Below are 20,640 nucleotides of genomic sequence, written 5' to 3' on the forward strand. Positions count from 1 at the left end.
AAATAAATAAATAAATAAATAAAAAAGACATCGCTGCAGACACTCCCCCCTATCCAAGTGCTTGGGTTCAAGCCCCGGCTTGGCTCCCGATTCCAAGTCCCCACTAGTGCTCATGCTGGAGGCAGCCCTGATGGCTCCAGGTCGAGTTCTTGGCTCGCAGCTTTGGCTTGGCCCAGGCCCGGCTGTTGCGGGCATCTGGGGAGTGAACCAGCAGATGGGAACTCTCTCTCTCTCTCTCTCTCAGATAAATAAAAAATTATTTAATAACAACAAAAAGCTTCAGGCCATGGAGAGGAGAGAAGCGAGCGGAGAAGAGAGAGCAGGCAGGCCCTGAGCTCATTCCTGCACCCACCTCATTTGTCCCCGGGGTCCCGTGCAGCCGAGGCGCCCGCTTTGGGGGCGGCCGCCGGCGCATGCGCAGCTCCGGTCCTGTAATTTTGTGACTGCTTTCGGCCTATGTGCTGCTTACAACGTCCTTGGCTCGGTTGCCAAGTTGAAAAGCAGAAGCATTTCTCGTGCAGCTCCGTGTTCCCGGCTTCCCTGGAGGTGTGAGGGCCAGTGACCCACAGGTGACCCACAGGTGGCCACCGGCTAGGGGACGGGACCTGGGCATTCCAGTTCGCCAGTCTCCACCTTGCCCTACTCCCAGTTAAGGAAGCTGAGGGTCCAGCCTGGTGCTGCGGTGCCGTGGGCTAAGGCTCTGCCTGCAGCACTGACATCGCAAATGGAAGCCGATTCGCATCCCAGCTGCTCCACTTCCAATCCAGCTCTCTGCTGTGGCCTGGGAAAGCAGTGGAGGACGCCCAAGTGCTGGGGCCCTGCACCCGCGTGGGAGATCCGGAAGAAGCTCCTGGCTCCTGGCTTCAGCCTGGCCCAGCCCTGGCTGTTGTGGCCATTTAGGGAGTGAACCTAGCAGATGGAAGACCTCTCTCTCTCTCTCTCTTTGTCTTTCAAAGTAATAAAATAATTTTAAAAAATCTTTAAAGAAAGGAGGCCGGCGCCGTGGCTCAATAGGCTAATCCTCCACCTTGCGGCGCCGGCACACCGGGTTCTAGTCCCGGTCGGGGCGCCGGATTCTGTCCCGGTTGCCCCTCTTCCAGGCCAGCTCTCTGCTGTGGCCAGGGAGTGCAGTGGAGGATGGCCCAGGTGCTTGGGCCCTGCACCCCATGGGAGACCAGGAAAAAGCACCTGGCTCCTGGCTCCTGCCATCGGATCAGCGCGGTGCGCCGGCTGCAACGGCGGCCATTGGAGGGTGAACCAACGGCAAAGGAAGACCTTTCTCTCTGTCTCTCTCTCACTGTCCACTCTGCCTGTCAAAAAAAAAAAAAAAAATCTTTAAAGAAAGGAAGAAAGATGAAAGAGGGGCGTCGTCTGGCGCACTGGTGACAACCCCGGTGAAGACGCTTGTGCCCCGAGTCAGTGGCTCTGGATTCCAGGCCCAGCTCTGCTCCGGATTCCAGCATCGCACTAGCGCAGACCCTGGGAGGCCGCGGGGATGGCACAAGGAGTTGTTCCCTGCTACCCACGTAGGCGAGCCCTGATTCAGTTCCTGGTTCCTGATCTCACTGTGCCCCAGCCCCAGCCCCAGCCATGGCAGGAGATACTGGGGGAAAGGAATCAGGATCTCTCTCTCTCTCTCTCTCTCTCTCTCTCTCTCTCTCTCTCTGCTTCTCGAAACAAACAGGGGCCTGTGTTGTGGCGCAGCAGGTTTAGCCACCACCTAATGCTGGGGTCCCCCATTGAAGCACCTGAGACCCGGCGGCTCCACTCCCATCCAGCTCCCTGCTGATGCACCTGGGAAAGCAGCAGACGATGCCTGAGTGCTTGGGCCCCTGCACCCACGTGGGAGACTGGGATGGAGTTTCTGGCTCCCGGCTTAGGCCTGGCCCAGCCCCAGCTGCCACCATTTGAAGAGTGAGCCAGCAGATGGAAGATCTCTTTCTCTCTGTAACTCTGACTTTCAAATAAAAATAATATAAATCTGGCCGGCGCCGCGGCTCAATAGGCTAATCCTCCGCCTGCGGCGCCGGCACACCAGGTTCTAGTCCTGGTCGGGGTGCCGGATTCTGTCCCGGTTGCTCCTCTTCCAGGCCAGCTCTCTGCTGTGGCCAGGAGTGCAGTGGAGGATGGCCCAAGTGCTTGGGCCCTGTACCCCATGGGAGACCAGGAGAAGCACCTGGCTCCTGCCATCGGATCAGCGCGGTGCGCCGGCCGTGGCGGGCATTGGAGGGTGAACCAACGGCAAAGGAAGACCTTTCTCTCTGTCTCTCTCTCTCACTGTCCACTCTGCCTGTCTATATATATATATATATATATATATATAAATCTATAAAAAAAAAAACAAAAGACAAAACAAAACAAAAAAACACACCAACCAAAGAATCCCAAAATCAAACAAAGCAGCACCTTCTGTGTGGTCGTTGCCCCCGCCCCGGGAGGTGCACACAGGGAAGTCGGGGGTTCAGCCATTGAGTCTTCCTGGTTGGCCCAGGGCCGCTGAGGGGCAGCCCCTCCTCTTTGCATCCCCACCCCTCTTCCAGGAGCCTCAGCGCGGGCCTGAGGGAAGCTGGACCCTTGCATCTGGCTGCAGGTGGCTATGGGCTCAGCTCCCCAGGGCGCCGTGCCTGGGTCTGGCAATTGCTCCATTATTCGCATCGGATTAGGGTCCCCTGGGTCCCCACTCCGGAGGCTCCAAGCAGGAGCCGCTGTAATTTCATCCCCCTCTCTCCTCCCCCCTCCCTGCAGGCTCCAGCCTGGTTGCGTTATGTCTGGGGGAGCCCCTGGGGATGGGGGGGCCAGGGAGAGAGCCAGGGAGGAGCTGGGTGGTGGGGGAGGGATGTGGGAGGCAAGGAGCCAGGAGGAGCCCAGGATCCACAGAGCAGAGTCCTCGCGGCTTAGAGGCAGGAAGGCAAGGGGCAAGGGGACCCGGGACCCTGGAGGTCTCTGGGGGCTGGAATTCCAGAATCTTCCAATGAGGGGGAACCAAGACCCTGGGGTCCTGGTCTCGGAGGTCAGGCGCTGTGGAGAAGCAAGAGGGGCGCAGAGGGACCGGCAGGAGGTCTGCCTGGAGGAGGAGGGGCAGGGAGGCTGCAGGACTGAGTGTGGGGAGAAGCCAGAAGGGACAGGGCAGGGGCCCAGCTGTCGTGCGTTGAGTAGCAGGAGCACAGACCCGAGTAATCTGATTAGCCTTGGACCGGGCAGTGTCGCCAGCTGCTGTCCCCCAGCTATGAGTTCAGCTCCTGGTGGCCAGGCCTAGGCAGGGGTCAGGGCCAGGCCACAGGGTGGCGGGGGTGGGGGTGACGTGTTGGCTCCCGGCAACCCCTCCCACTCATGCCCCAGACTCTGTGGGCCCTGAGGTTCCCCATCGCGGACCTGTCTGCTCTCTCCCACGTGCCGAGGCCGAGTGGGGGGGAACCCAGAGCCAGGACAAGCCGGCATCCCAGCCATCACTCACTAAAGCCCCTCTCGCGAGCTCCAGGTCACTTAATTCTCAAAATAGCCACCAAGGGGACCATCTGTGCCCATTTTACAGAGAGGTGAAGTCACCCGGCCAGGGGGTCTGGAGGGTGGAGAAGAGGTTTGGGGTTCTGGGGGACCTGGCGGATGGGATGTGAGGGTTTCCCCAGGGGAGGGGCACAGGCAGGGAGGGAGGAGACCCAGCGAAGCCCCCACATCATGGGCAGAGAAAAATGGCCTCTGGCCATAGGTGCCGGGACACAGCCACGGGGGACCAGCAGGCGAGAGCAGCTGGTGGCGGGGGCACAAGCCGTGAGGCGGCCCAGCGCCCCAGGACGGAAGCCGGGCAGCCGGGCAGCCAGGCGGCCAGGCAGGGGTCGGGCCCAGGGCCAGCGGGGAACAGAGGCCTGTGCCGTCCAGATGCACGTGTGGGCCGGCAGCCGGAGGTGCTGGCAGGCGGTGGGCGTGTGGAGCCTGTCACAGCTCCACTTCCTGGTCTCTCGGGAACACTCATCCAGACATGTGGGGTGACTCAGCCGAGGGCCCGCCTGCTCTCTAGTCGCCCATTGGGTGGTGTCCCCTGGGCCCTGCTCTGTCCCCAGACCCCTGGGCTTGGCCTGGGGACATCCCTTTCCCAGGATTCCAGGCCAGTGAGTGGTGAGTGGTGCAGATGCGCTTTGCACGCACATCCGGGCAGACACAGCCATAAAGGGCATTTACTGGGGCCCATGTGGGCGCCGGTTCAAGTCCCAGCTGCTCCACTTCTGATCCAGCTCCCTGCTAATGCGCCTGGGAAAGCAGCAGAGGATGGCCCAAGTGCTTGGGCCCCTGCACCTGCATGGGAGACCCGGATGAAGCTCCTTGCCCAGCCCTGGTCCTTGCTGGCATTTGGGGCCTGAACGGCGGATGGAAGATTTCTCTCTTTCTCTCTCTGCCTCCGTAGCTCAACCTTTCAAATAAATAAATCAGTCTTCACTATTGTGACTGACACACACAGATGCACAATGAGACCTCCGTGCACACAGACTAGCAACGCCCCCACGCAGACGCCCCTGTGCCTGCAAAGACACCCAGGAGCCCAAGCTGCCCACAGCCACACACACACACACACACACACACAGCCACGCCCATGCACCACATGCAGCAGGTGTTTTGGAAGTTCCTGGAAAATTAAGTTTATTTCAGTGCAAAAACATTTTGAAATGCAGGATGGCTTTTCGTCATCTGCACCAGCGCTCACAGGAACACTCACCCTGATAACGGTGCTAACCCAGGGAGCAGGCACGGCGGGGCCCCAGGTCGAGGCGTCCCATGGAGAGCCTGGTTCGAGTCCAGCTGCTCCACTTCCAATCTCTGCTGTGGCCTGGGAAAGCAGCAGAAGATGGCCCAAGTCCTTGGACCCCTGCACCTGTGTGGGAGACCAGGAAGCTCCTGGCTCCTGGCTTCCGATTGGCCCAACTTCAGCTATTGTGACCATTTGGGGAGTGAGCCAGGGGGTGGGAGACCTTGCTGTGTCTCCCTCTATCTGTGACTCTGCATCTCAAATAAATAAATGTTCAAAATAAATAAATACAACAAGCTCACCCTGCTCACCATGCGGGTTCCAATAATCCCACAGACTCCCAGCCCATGTTCACGAACCGGCACTCAGCTTCTCTGGGGCTCCCATCCCCCAGCCCTGCGGCGCAGTGTCACACGGAGTCAGCGCCACAGCCTCAGTGGTCTCTGGGCTGTCGTCCCACTCCTCCAGGAGGCTCAGGCCCGTCCCTGCAGGGAGAGGAGAGAGGAGAGCTGCTGACTCACGCGCCCAGTGCGGTTCCCTCTACATCTCCCCATCGCCCCCGGAAGCCGCCCCTCCCGCCGAGCAGCAGGGGCAGCCCCTCACCACACGGCACCCAGATGGGAGCAGATCCCCTTGCCTTGTGGGCTTGGCCCACGGGCCCTGGCTGCTGGGAGGTGAGCCTGGGCGGACTCCAGGACGCTTTGTCCCCTCATTAGCAGTGAGTCACAGCTCCTGCCGCCCACGGGCTCCTGCCGCTGGCTGCCAGCGGCCTCTCGTGGCACGCAGTGGGAAACTGAGGCCTGGAGGCGGGCAGGGTCCGGGTCCGAGGTCCCCCCTGGACTTGGGCGCACAGAGGACTTCCCGAAGGCTTAGCGGTCCTGGTGGGGCAGGAAGCTGACGGAGGAGGGAGTGGGGAAAGGGAGTGGAGGCTCCGGGAACCAGAGCTCCCCACCTCCCGCCACTCCCAACTCCCCTGACACCAGGACAGGCCATAAGCCCGCCAGGCGCCATCCGCCGTTAATGTGCTGCAACTTCCTGAGCTCTGCTCGTCCTGGGGACTGGCAAGCGTGGGGTGGGGGGCACTTGGCCAGGAGGCGGGGGCCTGCACGCAAAGGCACCCCCGGGCGGGGCTGTGTGCCATCCTTGGGAGGGCCCCAGGGTGGCTGCAGCGGGGGTGCACGCTCAGCGGAAACTGGCTGGCAGCTGGGCACGGGTGATAGGCAGTGGGGGCGGGGCAGCTGCCCGCCGTCCAGCCCCGGGACAAGCGCATCCCCACGCACAGGCTGTCCCCCTGTTAGGGTGGGCTGCTGGCCTTGGCCTGCAATGGGGAGACTGAGGCAGCAACCCTGCCCAGGCAGAAGGTGGTGGAAGTGAGATGGGAACCCTGAGTTTGTACTCTTGACGCCCAAGCTGGCTCCTGGAAAGACAGGGGGTGTGGCACCGATGGCTAAAATACTGCTCTTGGAAGTCAAGGTCACCGGAGCTTGTCCAGGGCCTGGGAGCACTGGGGAGGAGTGGAGAGAGCGCCAGCCCCACTCCTCCTCCTGGCTCCGTCCTCCGGCTGCGAGCCGGGAGCAGGAAGCCCAGGGCAGGTTCCAAGCATCGGCCTTTCTCCTCCCCGGCCTGGCCGCCTCGCTCCTCGGCCTTTTGGAAAGATGAAGTGCGTCCGGGGACCAGGAATCTCAGTGTTGTCTGGAAAAAACTGCATCAGGGAGGAATTTCCTGGTCATTTCTCAATCCCTGGTAATGTTCTAACCCCGGGGCCCCGAGCCCAGAATAGATCCCAAAGGCCACCCCGCCGGGGTCCCGGCTGGCCCGGCCCTCGAGGAGTGGCCAGCTGTACCCCTCCACCCCTGGTGGGGGGGACTCAGAGGCTCCCAGCCAGGGTCTGAGAGGGGGCCCAGCTCCTGGGTGGGAAGAAAGGGGTACCCTTGAGCGGGGTGGCGGCAGGTGGCTCGGTCAGGGCTCACAGAGGGGACGTGAGGGTGGGAGGAGAGGCGGAGGCTGGAGATGGATGAGCTGAGCCGGGGCCGGGGTGCGTGCCAGGGAGGGAGGCAGAGGGAGCCCATGGGGAGGGAGGGCGGGGCAGAGAGAGGAAATGAAAAAGCCGGGGTGAGCAGGCAAGATGAGGCGGGAGGCGGGGGACGCTGACACAGAGGCGAGAGCCACGGGGACGGGAGGAGCAAGCCGGGGCCGGGGGAACAGGAGAGGCAGAGGCTGGGCAGGCGCGGGGAGGAGGCCGGGGGCGGGAGAGGACGGAGACCGTGAGACTGCAAGACACAGAGAAGGGAAGGGAAGACATCGCTGGAGAGAGACTGGAGAAGGCAGGGGTGGAGAAAGAGGGTGAGGCCGGGGCTGGCCGGGGGCGTCCAGGTGGGCCGCGGGGGCGGCCTGGCTCCCCTGCTCCCCCACCTCCCCGTCCCAGGGGCCCTCGAGCCCAGCCAGGATGGCGGACTCCTGCCGGAACCTCACCTACGTGCGAGGCTCGGTGGGGCCGGCCACCAGCACGCTCATGTTCGTGGCCGGCGTGGTAGGCAACGGGTTGGCGCTGGGCATCCTGGGCGCCCGGCGGCGCTCCCGGCCCTCGGCCTTCGCTGTGCTGGTCACCGGGCTGGCCGTGACCGACCTGCTGGGCACCAGCTTCCTGAGCCCCGCCGTGTTCGTGGCCTACGCCCGCAACAGCTCACTGCTGGGCCTGGCCCACGGCAGCCCCGCGCTCTGCGACGCCTTCGCCTTCGCCATGACCTTCTTCGGCCTGGCCTCCACGCTCATCCTCTTCGCCATGGCTGTGGAGCGCTGCCTGGCGCTCAGCCACCCCTACCTGTACGCACAGCTGGACGGGCCGCGCTGTGCCCGCCTGGCGCTGCCCGCCATCTACGCCTTCTGCACGCTCTTCTGCTCGCTGCCGCTGCTGGGCGTGGGCCAGCACCAGCAGTACTGCCCGGGCAGCTGGTGCTTCATCCGCCTGCGCTCCGCCGAGCCCGGAGGCTGTGCCTTCTCCTTGGCCTACGCCAGCCTCATGGCCCTGCTGGTGGCCGCCATCGTCTTCTGCAACGGCTCGGTCACCCTCAGCCTCTGCCGCATGTACCGCCAGCAGAGGCGCCACCAGGGCTCGCTGGTCCCCGGCCCCCGGGCGCGCGAGGACGAGGTGGATCACCTGATCCTGCTGGCCACCATGACGGGCACCATGGCCGTGTGCTCGCTGCCGCTTACGGTGAGTCCCCCTGCGGGAGCGGGGCTGGAGGGCTCCGGCTCAGCCTGCAGCTGAGTGTGCGGCTGAGACTCCGCAGAGGTCAGGAGGGCTCTGTCTTTCGGGAGCATGGCCCGGGCCCTATTCGATCCCCTGGCTCACCCCCCTTTCTAAACCCCCGGCCCCTAAGTCCAGCACTCCTGTCCCCGTGACGAGCCCACGGCCAGCACTCACTGAGCCCAGGGGATGGATGATGCCTGCCTGCCTTTCTGAGCTGATGCCATGTGGTGGAAACCGCACCGCGTCTCGCCAGGGCTGCCCCCTGGGTCCCCCCATCCCAGAGCTGAGCCCCCCACCCTGCCCCACCTGCTCCCCACTTCCCCCAGTCCACGCTCCCCTGCCCCGTCCCCACCCCTGCTCTCTGCAGAGACCCTGGGCCCCGCCCCGGCGCCTGTGGCACTGGCTTACAATTTCTGCCTGTACAAACGCCTTGAGCCTCGGTGGGGGTTACCATGGCTCAGCTGGGAGCTGTGACCCCAGCCCTGGGGGGGTGTGCTCCCGGGGAGACCTCAGGCTGGAAAAGCAGCGGGCAGGCCGAGCGAGGAGGGGCTTACCTGGTCGGGCCCCGTCTCCCTCCTCCCGGGCCTCTGTGCACCCCGGATACATCAGCAGCTGTTTTCTTATCTGGCTTCCTTCCACTTCTGGGCGACGGGGAGGAGGGGGCCGCTCCCTCACGCCCCTCCCCCTTGTCCCCAGATCCGTGGCTTCACCCAGGCTGTGGCCCCCGACAGCAGCGAGATGGGGGACCTGCTCGCCTTCCGCTTCAACGCCTTCAACCCCATCCTGGACCCCTGGGTGTTCATCCTGTTCCGCAAAGCCGTCTTCCAGCGCCTCAAGCTCTGGCTCTGTTGCCTGTGGCCGCGGTCCGCGCTCAGACACTCCCAAACACCGCTGCCCCGGCCCGCCTCGGGGGCCCCCGCTGCCCCCCAGGCGACAGAGGGGACCTGGGTGCCTCTGTCAGCCTGGGCCCAGGGGCGGGCGGCGGCCCCGGCGGGCGGCAGCACCGTGGGAACACCGTCCAAAGCGGAGGCGGCCGTTGCCTGCTCCCTCTCCTGACAGCTCGGCTGGCCCCGGGGTCCCCTGCCCTCTGGACTTCCGGGGGCAGAACCCGGGGCCAGGGCTGATGGCTGCAGATGTCGGAGCCGTGGCCCCCGGGCTCTGGGGGGCGGCCAGCTGCTATTTCTGCCGGTTGCGGGCGGGTGCTCGCTACAGGCTCTGGGAGGAGATGGGGGCGTTTATCTTGGCGCAGAAGGAAGGGTTCTCTCAAAATAACCCGCTCCGGCCCTCCGGCCCATCCATCTTGCTTATCCAAATATTTAGAAGGGAGCAGAGTTCCCAGTGGCTTCTGTGCACTGTGGCTGCGGGGGTCAGGGTCCCAGCTCCCCTCCTTGTCCACGGAGGGGGCCCCACAGGGGTCGCCAAGCAGCCCTGGCCGGCCCACCTGTGCCAGCAGAGCCTGGGATTCTGGGGACACGCCTGCCTCCCCTCAAGGAGAGCTAGCGCAGGGGCCGCTGCCGTGGAGGTGACATCGCCCGGCCTGCACCGCCCACGCCCTGAGAGGTGAGCAGTGGGGGTGAGGGCGTGCGGACCCCACACGGGCCGCCCAGATCGCAGATCCAAGTCCGGGGCCTGTCCCTGGGGTCCTGACCTCACCTCGTGTCCCAGGAGACCTCAGGATGCCATGCCCCCATTCGCTGAACAGAAAGACCCAGCGGGAGCGGCCTCCGCCCCTCCCCCACTCCTGGAGAGGCCGGGGATCCAGGGTGCTTAGGAGGGCGCTGACCAGTGTGAAAGGAAGTGAGCTGGCATTGGGTGGGGGAGGGGAGTGGGACGGGAGCCCCAGTTCCCCTTTCCCGCTCACCGCTGGGGGAGGGGGTTCTGGGAGGCCGGGTTCAAGGTCCAGAGAGGGCGCTCACCTGCCCCAAGCCACACAGCCGGCATCGTGTAGCTGGGCTTCTGTGCACCTGCAGGGCCCGGCACGCCCTGTCCCCCGGTTTCCTTCCCAGCCGGGTCTCCTGCTTGGTTCACGGGCTTGCTCTGAGGGTGAAGCCATCCCCTCTGGAAAGCCACTTACGACCCGGGGGCTGGAGGGGAGCCCGCACGGCAGGGTCACGGTCACTGTCACTGTCACCGTGCCCTGTGGTTTTTCTCCCATTGCTCTGCAGGCAGACCTTGCCCTGGGGCTCTCCCCTCCCCCCCAGTCACCACGCTGCAGGCCCCAGGCCCGGGAGACCCGCGGATGGGTCACGGAATGTCCTAGGACTCGACAGAGGTGATGGCTGCGCAGCCGTGTGTCCTAAACGCCTCTGACTGTAGGTTTGAAGTGGTTAAAATGGAAGCTTTTCTGTCACGGGATCTTACCCCAATAAAGAAAAAAAAAATAGGGCCTCACTCCCGGCTGCTCATCTCAGACCCCAGCCGTGCCGGGCCCGGGTCTCTCCCAGCTCGCTCACGCTGTCCGCGCTGCCCGGCGCTGTCCGAGCGGCTCCGCTCCCGGGTGGGCGCCACTGCCTGGAAGCAGGGCTAGGCCCCACGGCCGGCCGAGCTGAGGTTTCTCTGCTCACCCTCTTCTCAATGTGGGCAAGGCTGGGGGCTAGGGCCCACATCAGGGAGGGCTTCCTGGAGGAGGGGAGGACTGAGCTCCACCCCCCTGAGCCCGATTGGCTGAGGCTGGGGGTGCAGCGTGACTGACACCACATGGTCCCTCCCTGCTCCCCAAGGGGCGGGCGACAATTGGACGATCGCATCACTGATGCAGTTACACAGGGGGATGTGCAGCATGCAGGCCCCGGGAGGGCATGGTCAGTGAGCACACGCACAGGCACGCCCGCCCTAGCCTGCGGTGGTCACCAAGGAGACCTCCTTTAAAAATTTATTCATACCCATCCTGCTAGAACTGGGAGGGCCCCTGCAGAGGGGGAGGGGGCTTAACACACGTGCGTGCACACACACACACACATACTCACACCCCATCATGCTGGCGACACCTGAAGTGGCAGCTGACCAGGGCCTCCTGGCACCACGGCCCCCCCTGGTGGTGATGCTGGGAATAACACCGAGAAGCCGACTGGCTCTACGCCAGAAGCTGGGCTCCCCGCTGGGCAGGGAGGGGCCTGGGGCGTCCTCAGTGTGCTTCCTGGCCGGGTCACAGGCCCAGCTGCACCAGCAGCTCGTGGAAAGGAGCCCCACGGGGCATTTCCCTGCCTGGGGTGCAGGCAGCGCCCCTCGGTGCTTGCCCTGCAGCCAATGGGAGCTGAGCGCTCCTCATGTCTTTGATAATCAAGGATGGAGGCGCGGAGTCTAGGACCCAAGGGGGACAATAATGCCAGCGGCAGGAAGGAGGAGGCTGCGGTAGTTGAAAGCAGGGGAGGGAGGGGCGGCCTGGGTGCCAGCCCAGACACTTCCCAGAAGCGTGGTGCAACCCCCGCAGCCCGGGGCCCTTCCTGTCAGAGCTCCCTAACCCTCAGCCCCGCCCACGGGCCCCCAGCAGGCCCCCCCCCACACACACACAAGGCCTGCTCTGCACACCTGCCCAGGGGACCTTACCTGCCGCTTACAGGTTATGTTCACGCTGCATCTTGCAGACGCTGAGCCAAGTCCCTGCCTGTGCTTTCCGACAGGGAGTGGGGATGGCGGCCCCGCAGGCTTCTCAGCTCCGCCGCCCTGGGCCCCAGCACGGGGATGCTGGCCGCGGCCTGCAGAAGTCTGTTCACGCACAACCCAGCCGTCAGGAGCCTCAGGCTCACAGCCAGTCCCCGCTCCAGCTCTGCCTCTTCCTGCTTTGGGCCCCGGCTTTCCGGTCTGCAGAGTGGGCTCCCCACGCCCGAGCAGTACGGGCGCACCGGGCCCCCCGCCTTTCCAAGTGTCCACTCCTCGGCCCAGCCCCAGGAGGCACCCATTTTACGCCAGCATCCCTGAGGTCCAGGAATGCTGTCACCTATTTGCTTGAAGCCATGAAGGCAGTAAGGGGTGCAGCCAGGACACGGAGGTGGGCGGGTGGCCAAAGACCACAAGTCACAGCACCACCAAGTGCCATGACACATCCAGGTGGCAGAGTGCACACAGAGGGGCCAGCGCTGTGGTGTAGCAGGTAAAGCTGCCACCTGCAGTGCCGCCATCCCATATGGGTGCCGGCTCAAGTCCTGGCTGCTCCACTTCCGATCCAGCTCTCTGCTGTGGCCTGGGAAAGCAGTAGAGGACGGCCCAGGTCCTTGGGCCCCTGCACCCGCGTGGGAGACCCAGAGGAAGCTCCTGGCCTCAGTCTGGTCCAACCCCAGCCATTGTGGCCATATCTGGGGAGTGAACCAGCAGTTGGAAGACCTCTCTCTGCCTCTCAAATAAATAAATCTCAAAAAAAAAAAAAAAAAAAAAAGGAGGAGTGCACACGGAGGCTGGGCCACGGAAGAGCAGCCTTAACTTCCCCACGTCGAGCCGGGCTCTGGCCCTGGACCCAGCCGAGGCCCCTCGATCGGGCCCCACGCTCCCAGGCAGGGCAGGACGAGCGGAGGCAGCACTGCGTCTCCAGGCTCCGTCCTGCCTGGCTCCCCCAGCCCTGCCTGGGAGGTGTGAGCCGCCCAGGGTTCAGACCACCCCCCCTCGCCGCGAGCAGGCAATGAGGTCTCTGCACTGCTTGCTCAGGGCTCGTGGTGCTCAGCTTCAAAACAAGCCCCTCCTCCCGGCTGTGCTGAGCTCCGCCTGGGCCTGGACTGGGCCTGCTGAGGTCAAGACCGCTGGAAGGAGGGTGCCAGGCACCCTGCTGGCACTGCCCGACACTCACCCAGCCTCTAGGAGTCCCGCCTCGGACCCCACAGGCCGTTCCCTCCCACACACAGCTTCAGCCTGGTCCTGCCACCCCAGCCCCGGGCCTGCCCCTTCTTGGTTCCCAGATTCGCAGGGCGGGGGGGGTTCCTCTCTCTAGCACAGTGGGCAGCCCCCCAGGGTAAGACCCCCACACAGACCTGAGCGGCAGGCAAGTCAGGTAGTCAGTGTATTTTATTGGAAAACATTGATAGATATTTTTCTTCACAGCTTGAACTGAACACGATATTGCCCGGTTTAAGAAAAAACAAAACCAAAACATTCCGCAAAAGTCCACAGCCCCACGCCCAGCTGCCCTTGTCTCAGCTGGGCCTCCCTGTCCACCCCGCCCTGGCAGGCTGGGTGCCCGGGGGCGGCGGCGAAGGGTCTCAAAGCCGGGCAGGGCCCGGGGGGAAAAAGACTTGATCCACCTGGGGGGGGGGATGGGGACCGGAGGAGGGAGGGAGGGAGCCGGGCGGCCACGGCGCCACCTTGACTGACTTGTCCCAGAAGCAAGGGCAGGGGTCATGCTCTCCACTGGGGAGGGGGAGCAGGCAGGGCCAGGGCAGAGGCGCACGGCAGCACAGGGGTGAGGGAGCGGGCGGTAGGCCCGCTCTGGGCAGCGCGGTGGGGCGCATCCTGCCTCTCCCCGCCCCCAGCCAGCCCAGCAGGGTTCGGGACGAAATGGAAGTTCTAAGTGGCACAAGGGGGATTTAAAAAAAAACGGGGGTGGGGAGGGACCAGCACATTACAAAGCGACCAGCCCACACCCACTCCCCCACTCGGGGATGGGCCCTGGGGTGCAGCACGAGCGGGAGCGCGCGAGATGTTAGCACCAGGTATTTACAGAACAGCTGAGATCCTTCCGAACAGGCCCACCAGCACAGCGCCCCCGGCCCAACCTCAGGGAGCCAACGGCTCGGTCACACAGCAGCCAGAGGGCCCAGCGCCGCTCACCACCCTGGCCATCTCCCGCGGGCCCGCCCCCCTCCTGGGCCACATCCAGCCAGTGCCACAGCTCCCCCAGGCCTTCCGGAGCCCTCTCTCGGCACCCCTGCCCCCCTCGGCTGCTGGGATCCGCACCCGGCACCCGGACGCAGGCTGCTTGCATGCAACAGCCATGGGCATGCTCTCCACCTGGGCGGGGGCCTCGCTCCCCTCCCCAGCAGGTCCGGGACAGGCTGGCGGCCACCCCAGCACCCCAAACAAGATGACAAACAAAAGGAAACAGACCAAGACGGAGGACAGCCCCCTGCCCAGGCCGCAGGAGGGCGCGGAGGGAGGGGGCGTGGAGGGAGGAAGGAGAGAGCAGGCATGCAGCTTGGGACAAATCTTTTGTTGCTTTATCAGAGTCTCAGTCAATCAACTGGAGTTTGCTAGAACCGGGGTACGCGGGGTACGCGGGGGAGTGTCGAAGAGAGAGCGCGCGCGAGAAGAGCTCGAGAGAACGGGCATCGCCAGCTGCCCGGGCCTTCACTTCGCGGTCATCATCTGTACAAACTCTGCAGAGACAGGCGGGCAGAGCCCGCGCGCGCGTCAGGGATAGGGATAGGGGCAGGTGCAGGTGCAGGCGCGCCCCCCCCCGCCCCCGCCCCCCGCCGGCGCCGCCCTCACCTTCGTAGTTGACCTGGCCGTCCCCGTCGATGTCGGCCTCTCGGATCATCTCGTCCACCTCCTCGTCCGTCAGCTTCTCGCCCAGGTTCGTCATGACGTGACGCAGCTCGGCCGCGCTGATGTAGCCGTTCCCGTCCTGGGGGCGGGCGGAGCTTTCAGGGGCCCCCTCGCGCCCGCCCCGCCCCGCCCCGCCCCGCCCGCCCACGAGCAGAGCCAGGGCCCCCCCGGCGGGCGGCCGCAGCACGGCCTACCTTGTCAAAGACGCGGAAGGCCTCTCGGATCTCCTCCTCACTGTCCGTGTCCTTCATCTTTCTGGCCATCATGGTCAGGAACTCGGGGAAGTCGATGGTCCCGTTTCCTGCGGGGGAAGGGCGGGGAGCGGCCTTGAGCCGGGCGCTGCGCCGGCGCCCGAGCCCCGGGCGGGAGGGCCCGGCTCACCGTCGGCGTCCACCTCGTTGATCATGTCTTGCAGCTCCGCTTCGGTGGGGTTCTGGCCCAGGGACCGCATCACCGTCCCCAGCTCCTTGGTGGTGATGGTGCCGTCGCCGTCCTTGTCGAAGAGGGAAAAGGCCTCCTTGAACTCTGTGGGGAGAGAGGGGCCGGGTGGGGCGGGGAGGGGCCGGCCAGGGGCCGCCCCAGCGCCGGGAGAGAGTCCTCCCTCCCTTCCAGTCACTCAACACGGAGGGCCCGGTCTGACCCTGGGTTGCAGGAGGTCGCGTGGGCAGGACCGGGCAGGGAGGCGCCGAGTGGGGGCACCGCCGGCTCCCCGGAGCTGCGCCGCCGCGCGTGGTGAGGTGTGGGGGTGGTCGGCAGCCGAGCACGGCTGACGGACGGTGCGTGGGGGACGGCTGCCGAGCCGGGGGTGCCGAGTGGGAAGGCCGCAGCTGGGGCCGCGCCGCAGCGGGAGAGGAGCACGTGGCTCCCGCCCTCCCACCGGGCCCCTTCTGGCACCTGGAGCTCCCCTACCCCCAGCCCTCAGAGAACAGACGCCTGGCAGCGCGTCCCGAGGGTGTGGGCAGCTTGCTAATGGGGACAGGGTGAGGAGCGCGAGTGCACGTGCAGCGCCCGCGGCGGGACAGGGTACGCGCATGCGCCTGCGAGAGTGTGTGTGTTGGGGGCACACAAAGCCGGCCGCTGTGACCCCGAGCCTTGGAGCCCCAGGGAAACGGGGCTAGCGTCCTCAGGGATGCTGGCACCGCCCTGTGCCGAGGGCTTGCTGTTCTGGGGGTGGGGAGAACAAGAGTGGGTCACGGGGTCCCCTGAGCTCACGCTGGGTAAACAAGGCCACTGCAGCCGCCTGGGGCCGCGTTTCGAAGCTGCAGGTGTGACTGTGTGCGTGGTGGGGGGGGGGGGTGAGTGCTCTCCTGCCGTCCCTGTCACGGCTGTCACACAGCCAGGTGAACCTGACCAGCGAGCTGAGGCCCACTCCCTGATGCCCCCTTGTGCCGGTCTCCCAGGCCTACAACTCGCTAGGCACTGCAGATCCAGCAGCGGCCAACAGAACCGAGTCCCAAACCAAGGAACACGAGCCGAGCGACAGGGTACAACAGGGAGACAAGGCCCTCAGTGCGGGAGGGCGCCATGGGGGGTGCGGGAGGGAGCAGCAGGCAGAGCAGGCCAAGCTGGGCCGGTGGGAGTGCCTCCCTGAAGGGGGCCAGCAGCCCCGCCCACAGCCTGTCGGGCTGGAGCTCTGAGAGTCTGGTCTGGGGGAGGTGACAGAGGTGGGGGGAGGCCTGGCAGGAGCTGCAGGTGGGCTGCACTCACCTGCGATCTGCTCTTCGGTCAGCTGGTCAGCCTGGAAGGGAGGGAGGAGAGGTCAGCGGCCGCCCAGCTCCGCCCTGGCCAGGGCCAGCAGTCCGGGGACTCAGACGCTGGGTCCTGGTGGCTGGCAAACTTGGAGCCGCCTAAACCCACAGGCAGGACGAGCGCCTGCCCCAGACCCAAACCAGCTGCCCCGGGGGGCACCGCAGGGCGCCCAGGCTGGGGCACGGGGCTGGGGAGGCAGCTGTTCTGGAAGTCTCCAGAACAGGCCCGTCCTTGGGTAGGGCAGAGGGAAGGCCTCTGGGGCCATCTTTGCCAGTTTCTGTGTCACCTATTTGCAGGCGCTAGGCCCAGGTGGACCCAAGTGGCTCTGAGATGCTTGGGTGCCTGCAAGAGCCAGCCGCAGGCAGGGGCGGGGCACAGATGCCGGCGGGGGCTGCGCCCGCGCACCAGCGGTGGCCGGACTCCGTCTCATCGTCTCCTCTCCTCGTCTCCTCTCGGCAGCGCTGCAGTCTTTAACCCTTCCCAGCCTCAGCTCAGCTCCGCGGCAGGCAGCCCTTGGTGCATGCGGGCTTGGGGGCGGGGCAGGAGCTGCAGGACTGGCCTGGGTATGGGCCGGCGAGCCCCATGGGGGAGGAGCCAGGAGGGGCCGGATCCCCACTCAGCTTTAGGCCACTACAGCAGCCCTGGCCACGGAGGGCCCGACGACTGCGCAACAGGGGCAGGGGCCCACGTCACAGCAGCGCCCGGCGTGCCTCTGCGAGCCCAGCCTGCTGCCAACCTGGACCCGCAGTCTCCACCCCAGGCTGCACGCAGGCCAGGGACGGACGCGCCTGTCCCACCCCCCAGCTGTCAACAGTCACTGGCCCGCACTGTCTTCAACCTGAAGGAAGGGGAACTTGAGGCCACCCCCTGCCCCCCAGAATGGGAGGGGACATCAAAGTGATGATGACAGGGGAGATGGCTGAGGAGGGGCACAAGGGAAAAACCACCACGCATGCACATTCTGGAAAAGCCCAGACTCCAGAGGGAGGGCCGGCGAGGCTGTGCCGCGGGCCCTGGCTCTCCCGGCGACACCTGAGTTAGCTAGCGCCTGGGAAAGTGAGAAGGCAGGATGGGCTTCTGGTTTCAGAGGGAGGGAGGAGCTGCCCCGGCCTGGCACAGGAAAGGGGACCCGACCAGGGACCCTGCCGACCCTGCCACCGCACGGCGTGGTGCGAAGGCTGGCGCCTGCCGGTCCCCACCACGAAGACAAGGTGCAGACCAGCCGGTTATACACCAGGGTTGCTGCAGAAAGGCGTGGCTCCGCGGGGAGGGCCCGCCAAGGCCCCAGCTTCGGGCTACAGCTCCCGAGGCCTGGCTGCTGGCGCGAATGGAGCCCTGGGAAGCACTTGCTGGACCCCGAGCAGGGCCGGGTCCCCCTCAGGCTGCTTCCCTGCCTCGACCTGCAGATCCGCAGATCCTGAGCCCGGCTGCCCTGCCCTCTTGGGTTCCAGCAAGAGGCTGGACAGGGAAAAAAAAAACCAGCTTGGGTGGGGGAGGGAGGAGGGTATTATTTCACCGCCGTGCCCGGCCCCCGGCCGATGCCAGGGCGGTTGTTAGATGAGATCAGAAACCAGGGCCAGGGCCCCTCACCCGGGCCAAGCGGGAGCCACAGCGCTCAGGACCAAGTCCAAGGCCGGTTCCCAGTGCCCTGTCCCACCCACACCTTGCTGATGACAAGGGAGAGGGACGCTAGGCGGGGCCAATGCGGGGGTCCTGGGGTGGGGGTGGGGCCCTGCTTGGGGAGCACGGGGCGGTGGCAAGCGGAGCCTTCAGGTCTGGGTCAGCAAGTCTGAGATCTGATACACGGCCGGCCGCCGGCTCGCCCCAGCCGTGCCAGGCAGGATGGCTGCGCACGCCTCCTGGGCTGAGCCTGGGGGGGCCGCGGGCAGCAGGGAGCAGGGAAGAACCAGTCTGCAGGTTTTCTCTCACGGCCCAGGCTCCGTGGACGCCTTGGGCTGACCAAGGGGTCCCCAGGGGTCCTCCCCGGCCGGGCTCTGCAGCTCCTACCCGGAGGGCATGGGAACGGTCATCTGGCAGCGGCGAGGAGCTGCAGCCGGCGCTGGCGCTGGCAGCCAGGAGGGACCCGCGCTCCCGCTCAGCCTGGCCTGGGTATGGGCTGCCGGGCTTCATCTGCTGCACCCCAAACTTTCACTCCCCCACCCCCACTTCACCAGCCTCCAGTGCGCCATCGGGCCCTGAACAACTCCGCCCACCTGCTCCCACCGCCCTGGGGCCTTCCCCCAAGCCCCTTTCTTCCTGGGCCAGGGCCTGGGGGCCCACCCCCTCAGCACTGCTCTGTGTCCCCCGCCCCCTGGAGGCTCCCACATCTCCCCTTAAACCCAGGCCCACCTCAACATCCTTCAACGTCCGCCAGCCCCCCCCCAAGCCCACCTGCCGGCTCACCTTCAAATGCATTTTCTCAGGGGCCCCTCCCGCCCCCCACTCCCCTGCCCCCAGCAAAGCCAACCTCCTCCCAGCCCCCAAACAGCCTTAACCCATCAGCAGCCTTGGGATGGCTTGATGGGTCCCCCATCAAGCACAAGCCCCCGGCCCCCCCGGCACTGGCCCGGGGCCCGCCGGCCGCATCCTCAGCCCCCGGGGGGCTTCGAGAGCACCTTCCGACCTCGCCGCCACCCACCCCCAGTCTGCACCTCCTCCCCCCGTGCAGCGCCCCTCTAATGAGGACCCCCCCCCAGCCCCGGCGCGCCCAGCACCCAGCCCTGCGGGAGCAGCCCGGCCGCGCTCCGCCCCGGCTCCCGCATCCTCACCGCGACGGCGCCCCCGGCCCAGCCCAGCTCTGCACTTCGCCGCCCCCTCCCCCGGGTCCAGATGCCCGCGCGGGGATCCGGACACCCGTGGGTGCCGGAGTCGCCTTCGGAAGCCGCGCACAGCCCCCTGCTGGGGTCCGACGTCCCCAAGAGCGGGGCAGAGCGGGCTCCGCAGGCGCTGGCCGCGGCTCGCCCGCCTCCTCGGGGGTCCGGCCCCGCCGTGCCCGCTTCCCGGCGCCCAGCCGCGGCCCCTCACTCACCATGGCGAAGGCCGGGTGTCCGGAGCGCGGGGATCAAGGTTCCTCCGGCGGCGGCAGCAGCTGCAGCAGCTCGAGCTCCGCCGCGCGTCCGCGCCTCCACACTCACTGCCCGAAGCGCGCGCCGCCGCCGCCGCCGCCCGCCCCAACGGTCCCTCAACGGCCGCCGCCGCGCGCCCCGCCTCGCCGGCCCCGCCCAGCCCGGCCCGCGCGCCGCCGCACTGCGGCTCCGCGGATCCCTCCGCGCCCCGCGCCGCGCCGACGGGCCCGCGGCCCTCGCGTCCCGGCCCCGCGCGCGGCTGGGCTCGGCCGTCGAGCGCGCGCGCGCGCGCTCCCGGCGGAGGACTACTTTCGGTGGCCGCGCGCCCCGCCCCCTGGGCCCACTCCCTTGCCTCGCCGGCGGAGGGGCACGGCTCGACGGCGCGTGACGCGTCCCTCTGTGAGCCGCGCCGCTATTGGGCCCGACGCACAGCGGAAATGAGAGCGCGGCGCCGATTGGTCCGGCCTTCCCTGCAATGCGTCAAACTGGGTCGAGCCACTGCGTAGTGGTGGTGGGGAAGGCTCAAATGCGTGGCTGCCTGGAGCTGCGAGGGGCTACGAAGCGACAAGGGAAAATATGGGACCATGATAGAAGAAGGCGCATCGTTTCTGTGGCCGGGGAGTGGTTCAAGGGCTGGCGAAAGAGGCAGGGCGTTCTCGGCTCTCCCCTCTAACAAGTGGATGATGGTTCAAGCCAAAATGCTGGGTTTGAAGCCCCGCCCCCAGCGGGGCTCTTCGCGGCGGCGGGTCTCCGAGGCTCCGCCCACCGCCCCAAGGGTCCGTCCGGGGCGCTGCGGGCTGAGGCGCGCTCCACAGGGGTGCGGGGCGCCCGCGCTCGCTTCGGCCTGGAGTCACTCAGGGCCTGTGGAAGCTGCGGGTTGTCCCGGGGCGGCCCTGGGCACAGGGCAGTAACTCAGCCGTTCATTCATTCATTGAGACCCGGCACAAGCACTCCCTTTGACATCTCCTGGTCAGGCGCTCACTCCGCATTTCAGGGTTCCAGTCCTGAAAATGCCCTGAGGCTGCAGTACTCGTTTGATCGAGTTTAAACGTTGCCACCCGCCTCACATTAGTATGGTAGTCAAGTTCTTACTTGTTCCCGCCCCCACCACGGTGATTGGCTGAGGTATTGGCCGGCGAGTCCAGCTGGACCAATCAGCATGCCCCATCCGGACCGGACGGTGGGCTGAGCCAATGAGGATACTTCCTTGGGTTTTTGGATCAGGCGCTGTGGAGCTGGAAGCCTTTCTCTATGGGGGAGAGACAAGAGGCAAGGCCGTGGGGGAGGACAGAGGCTGTTTGAGGCCGTTTTCCCACCATACCCCCATCTGAAGGAAGAAGTCGTCTAGAGGAGGCGAGAAGGAAGCTGGC

The 20,640-nt window shown here is 66.0% G+C and overlaps 2 protein-coding genes and 1 long non-coding RNA gene across 3 annotated transcripts; 1 reads left to right on the forward strand and 2 right to left on the reverse strand.

Annotated features, from left to right (window-relative positions):
- Positions 1–4,622: 4,622 nt before the first annotated feature.
- LOC138846425 (uncharacterized) lies at positions 4,623–5,226 on the reverse strand. Its single transcript, XR_011383907.1, has 2 exons — positions 5,041–5,226; positions 4,623–4,819 (listed from the first exon to the last, which is right to left on the reverse strand). It is a non-coding gene; the product is annotated as an uncharacterized lncRNA (long non-coding RNA).
- A 1,639-nt stretch (positions 5,227–6,865) lies between these two features.
- Positions 6,866–10,379, forward strand: PTGIR (prostaglandin I2 receptor). The gene is made up of 2 exons (XM_002722875.5): positions 6,866–7,952; positions 8,685–10,379. Exons 1-2 carry the CDS (start codon positions 7,185–7,187, stop codon positions 9,042–9,044), a joined length of 1,128 nt encoding a protein of 375 aa, XP_002722921.1. The 5' UTR covers positions 6,866–7,184; the 3' UTR covers positions 9,045–10,379.
- Positions 10,380–12,962: 2,583 nt separating this feature from the next.
- On the reverse strand, positions 12,963–19,431 carry CALM3 (calmodulin 3). Its single transcript, XM_051837396.2, has 6 exons — positions 19,234–19,431; positions 16,164–16,194; positions 14,838–14,981; positions 14,651–14,757; positions 14,400–14,535; positions 12,963–14,287 (listed from the first exon to the last, which is right to left on the reverse strand). Exons 1-6 carry the CDS (start codon positions 19,234–19,236, stop codon positions 14,259–14,261), a joined length of 450 nt encoding a protein of 149 aa, XP_051693356.1. The 5' UTR covers positions 19,237–19,431; the 3' UTR covers positions 12,963–14,258.
- Between the last annotated feature and the right edge of the window lie 1,209 nt (positions 19,432–20,640).

This window comes from Oryctolagus cuniculus, chromosome 18, assembly GCF_964237555.1.
Source record: "Oryctolagus cuniculus chromosome 18, mOryCun1.1, whole genome shotgun sequence".
In the NCBI taxonomy this organism is placed as follows: Eukaryota; Metazoa; Chordata; class Mammalia; order Lagomorpha; family Leporidae; genus Oryctolagus; species Oryctolagus cuniculus.

Coding starts and splice junctions, on each gene's coding strand:
- CALM3 (XM_051837396.2), bottom strand. Junction 14,982..16,163: donor GACCGAAGAGCAGATCGCAG/GTGAGTGCAGCC, acceptor CTCTCCCCACAG/AGTTCAAGGAGGCCTTTTCC. Junction 14,758..14,837: donor CAACGAGGTGGACGCCGACG/GTGAGCCGGGCC, acceptor CTTCCCCCGCAG/GAAACGGGACCATCGACTTC.
- PTGIR (XM_002722875.5), top strand. CDS start 7,185: ATGGCGGACTCCTGCCGGAACCTCACCTACGTGCGAGGCTCGGTGGGG. Junction 7,953..8,684: donor TGTGCTCGCTGCCGCTTACG/GTGAGTCCCCCT, acceptor CCTTGTCCCCAG/ATCCGTGGCTTCACCCAGGC.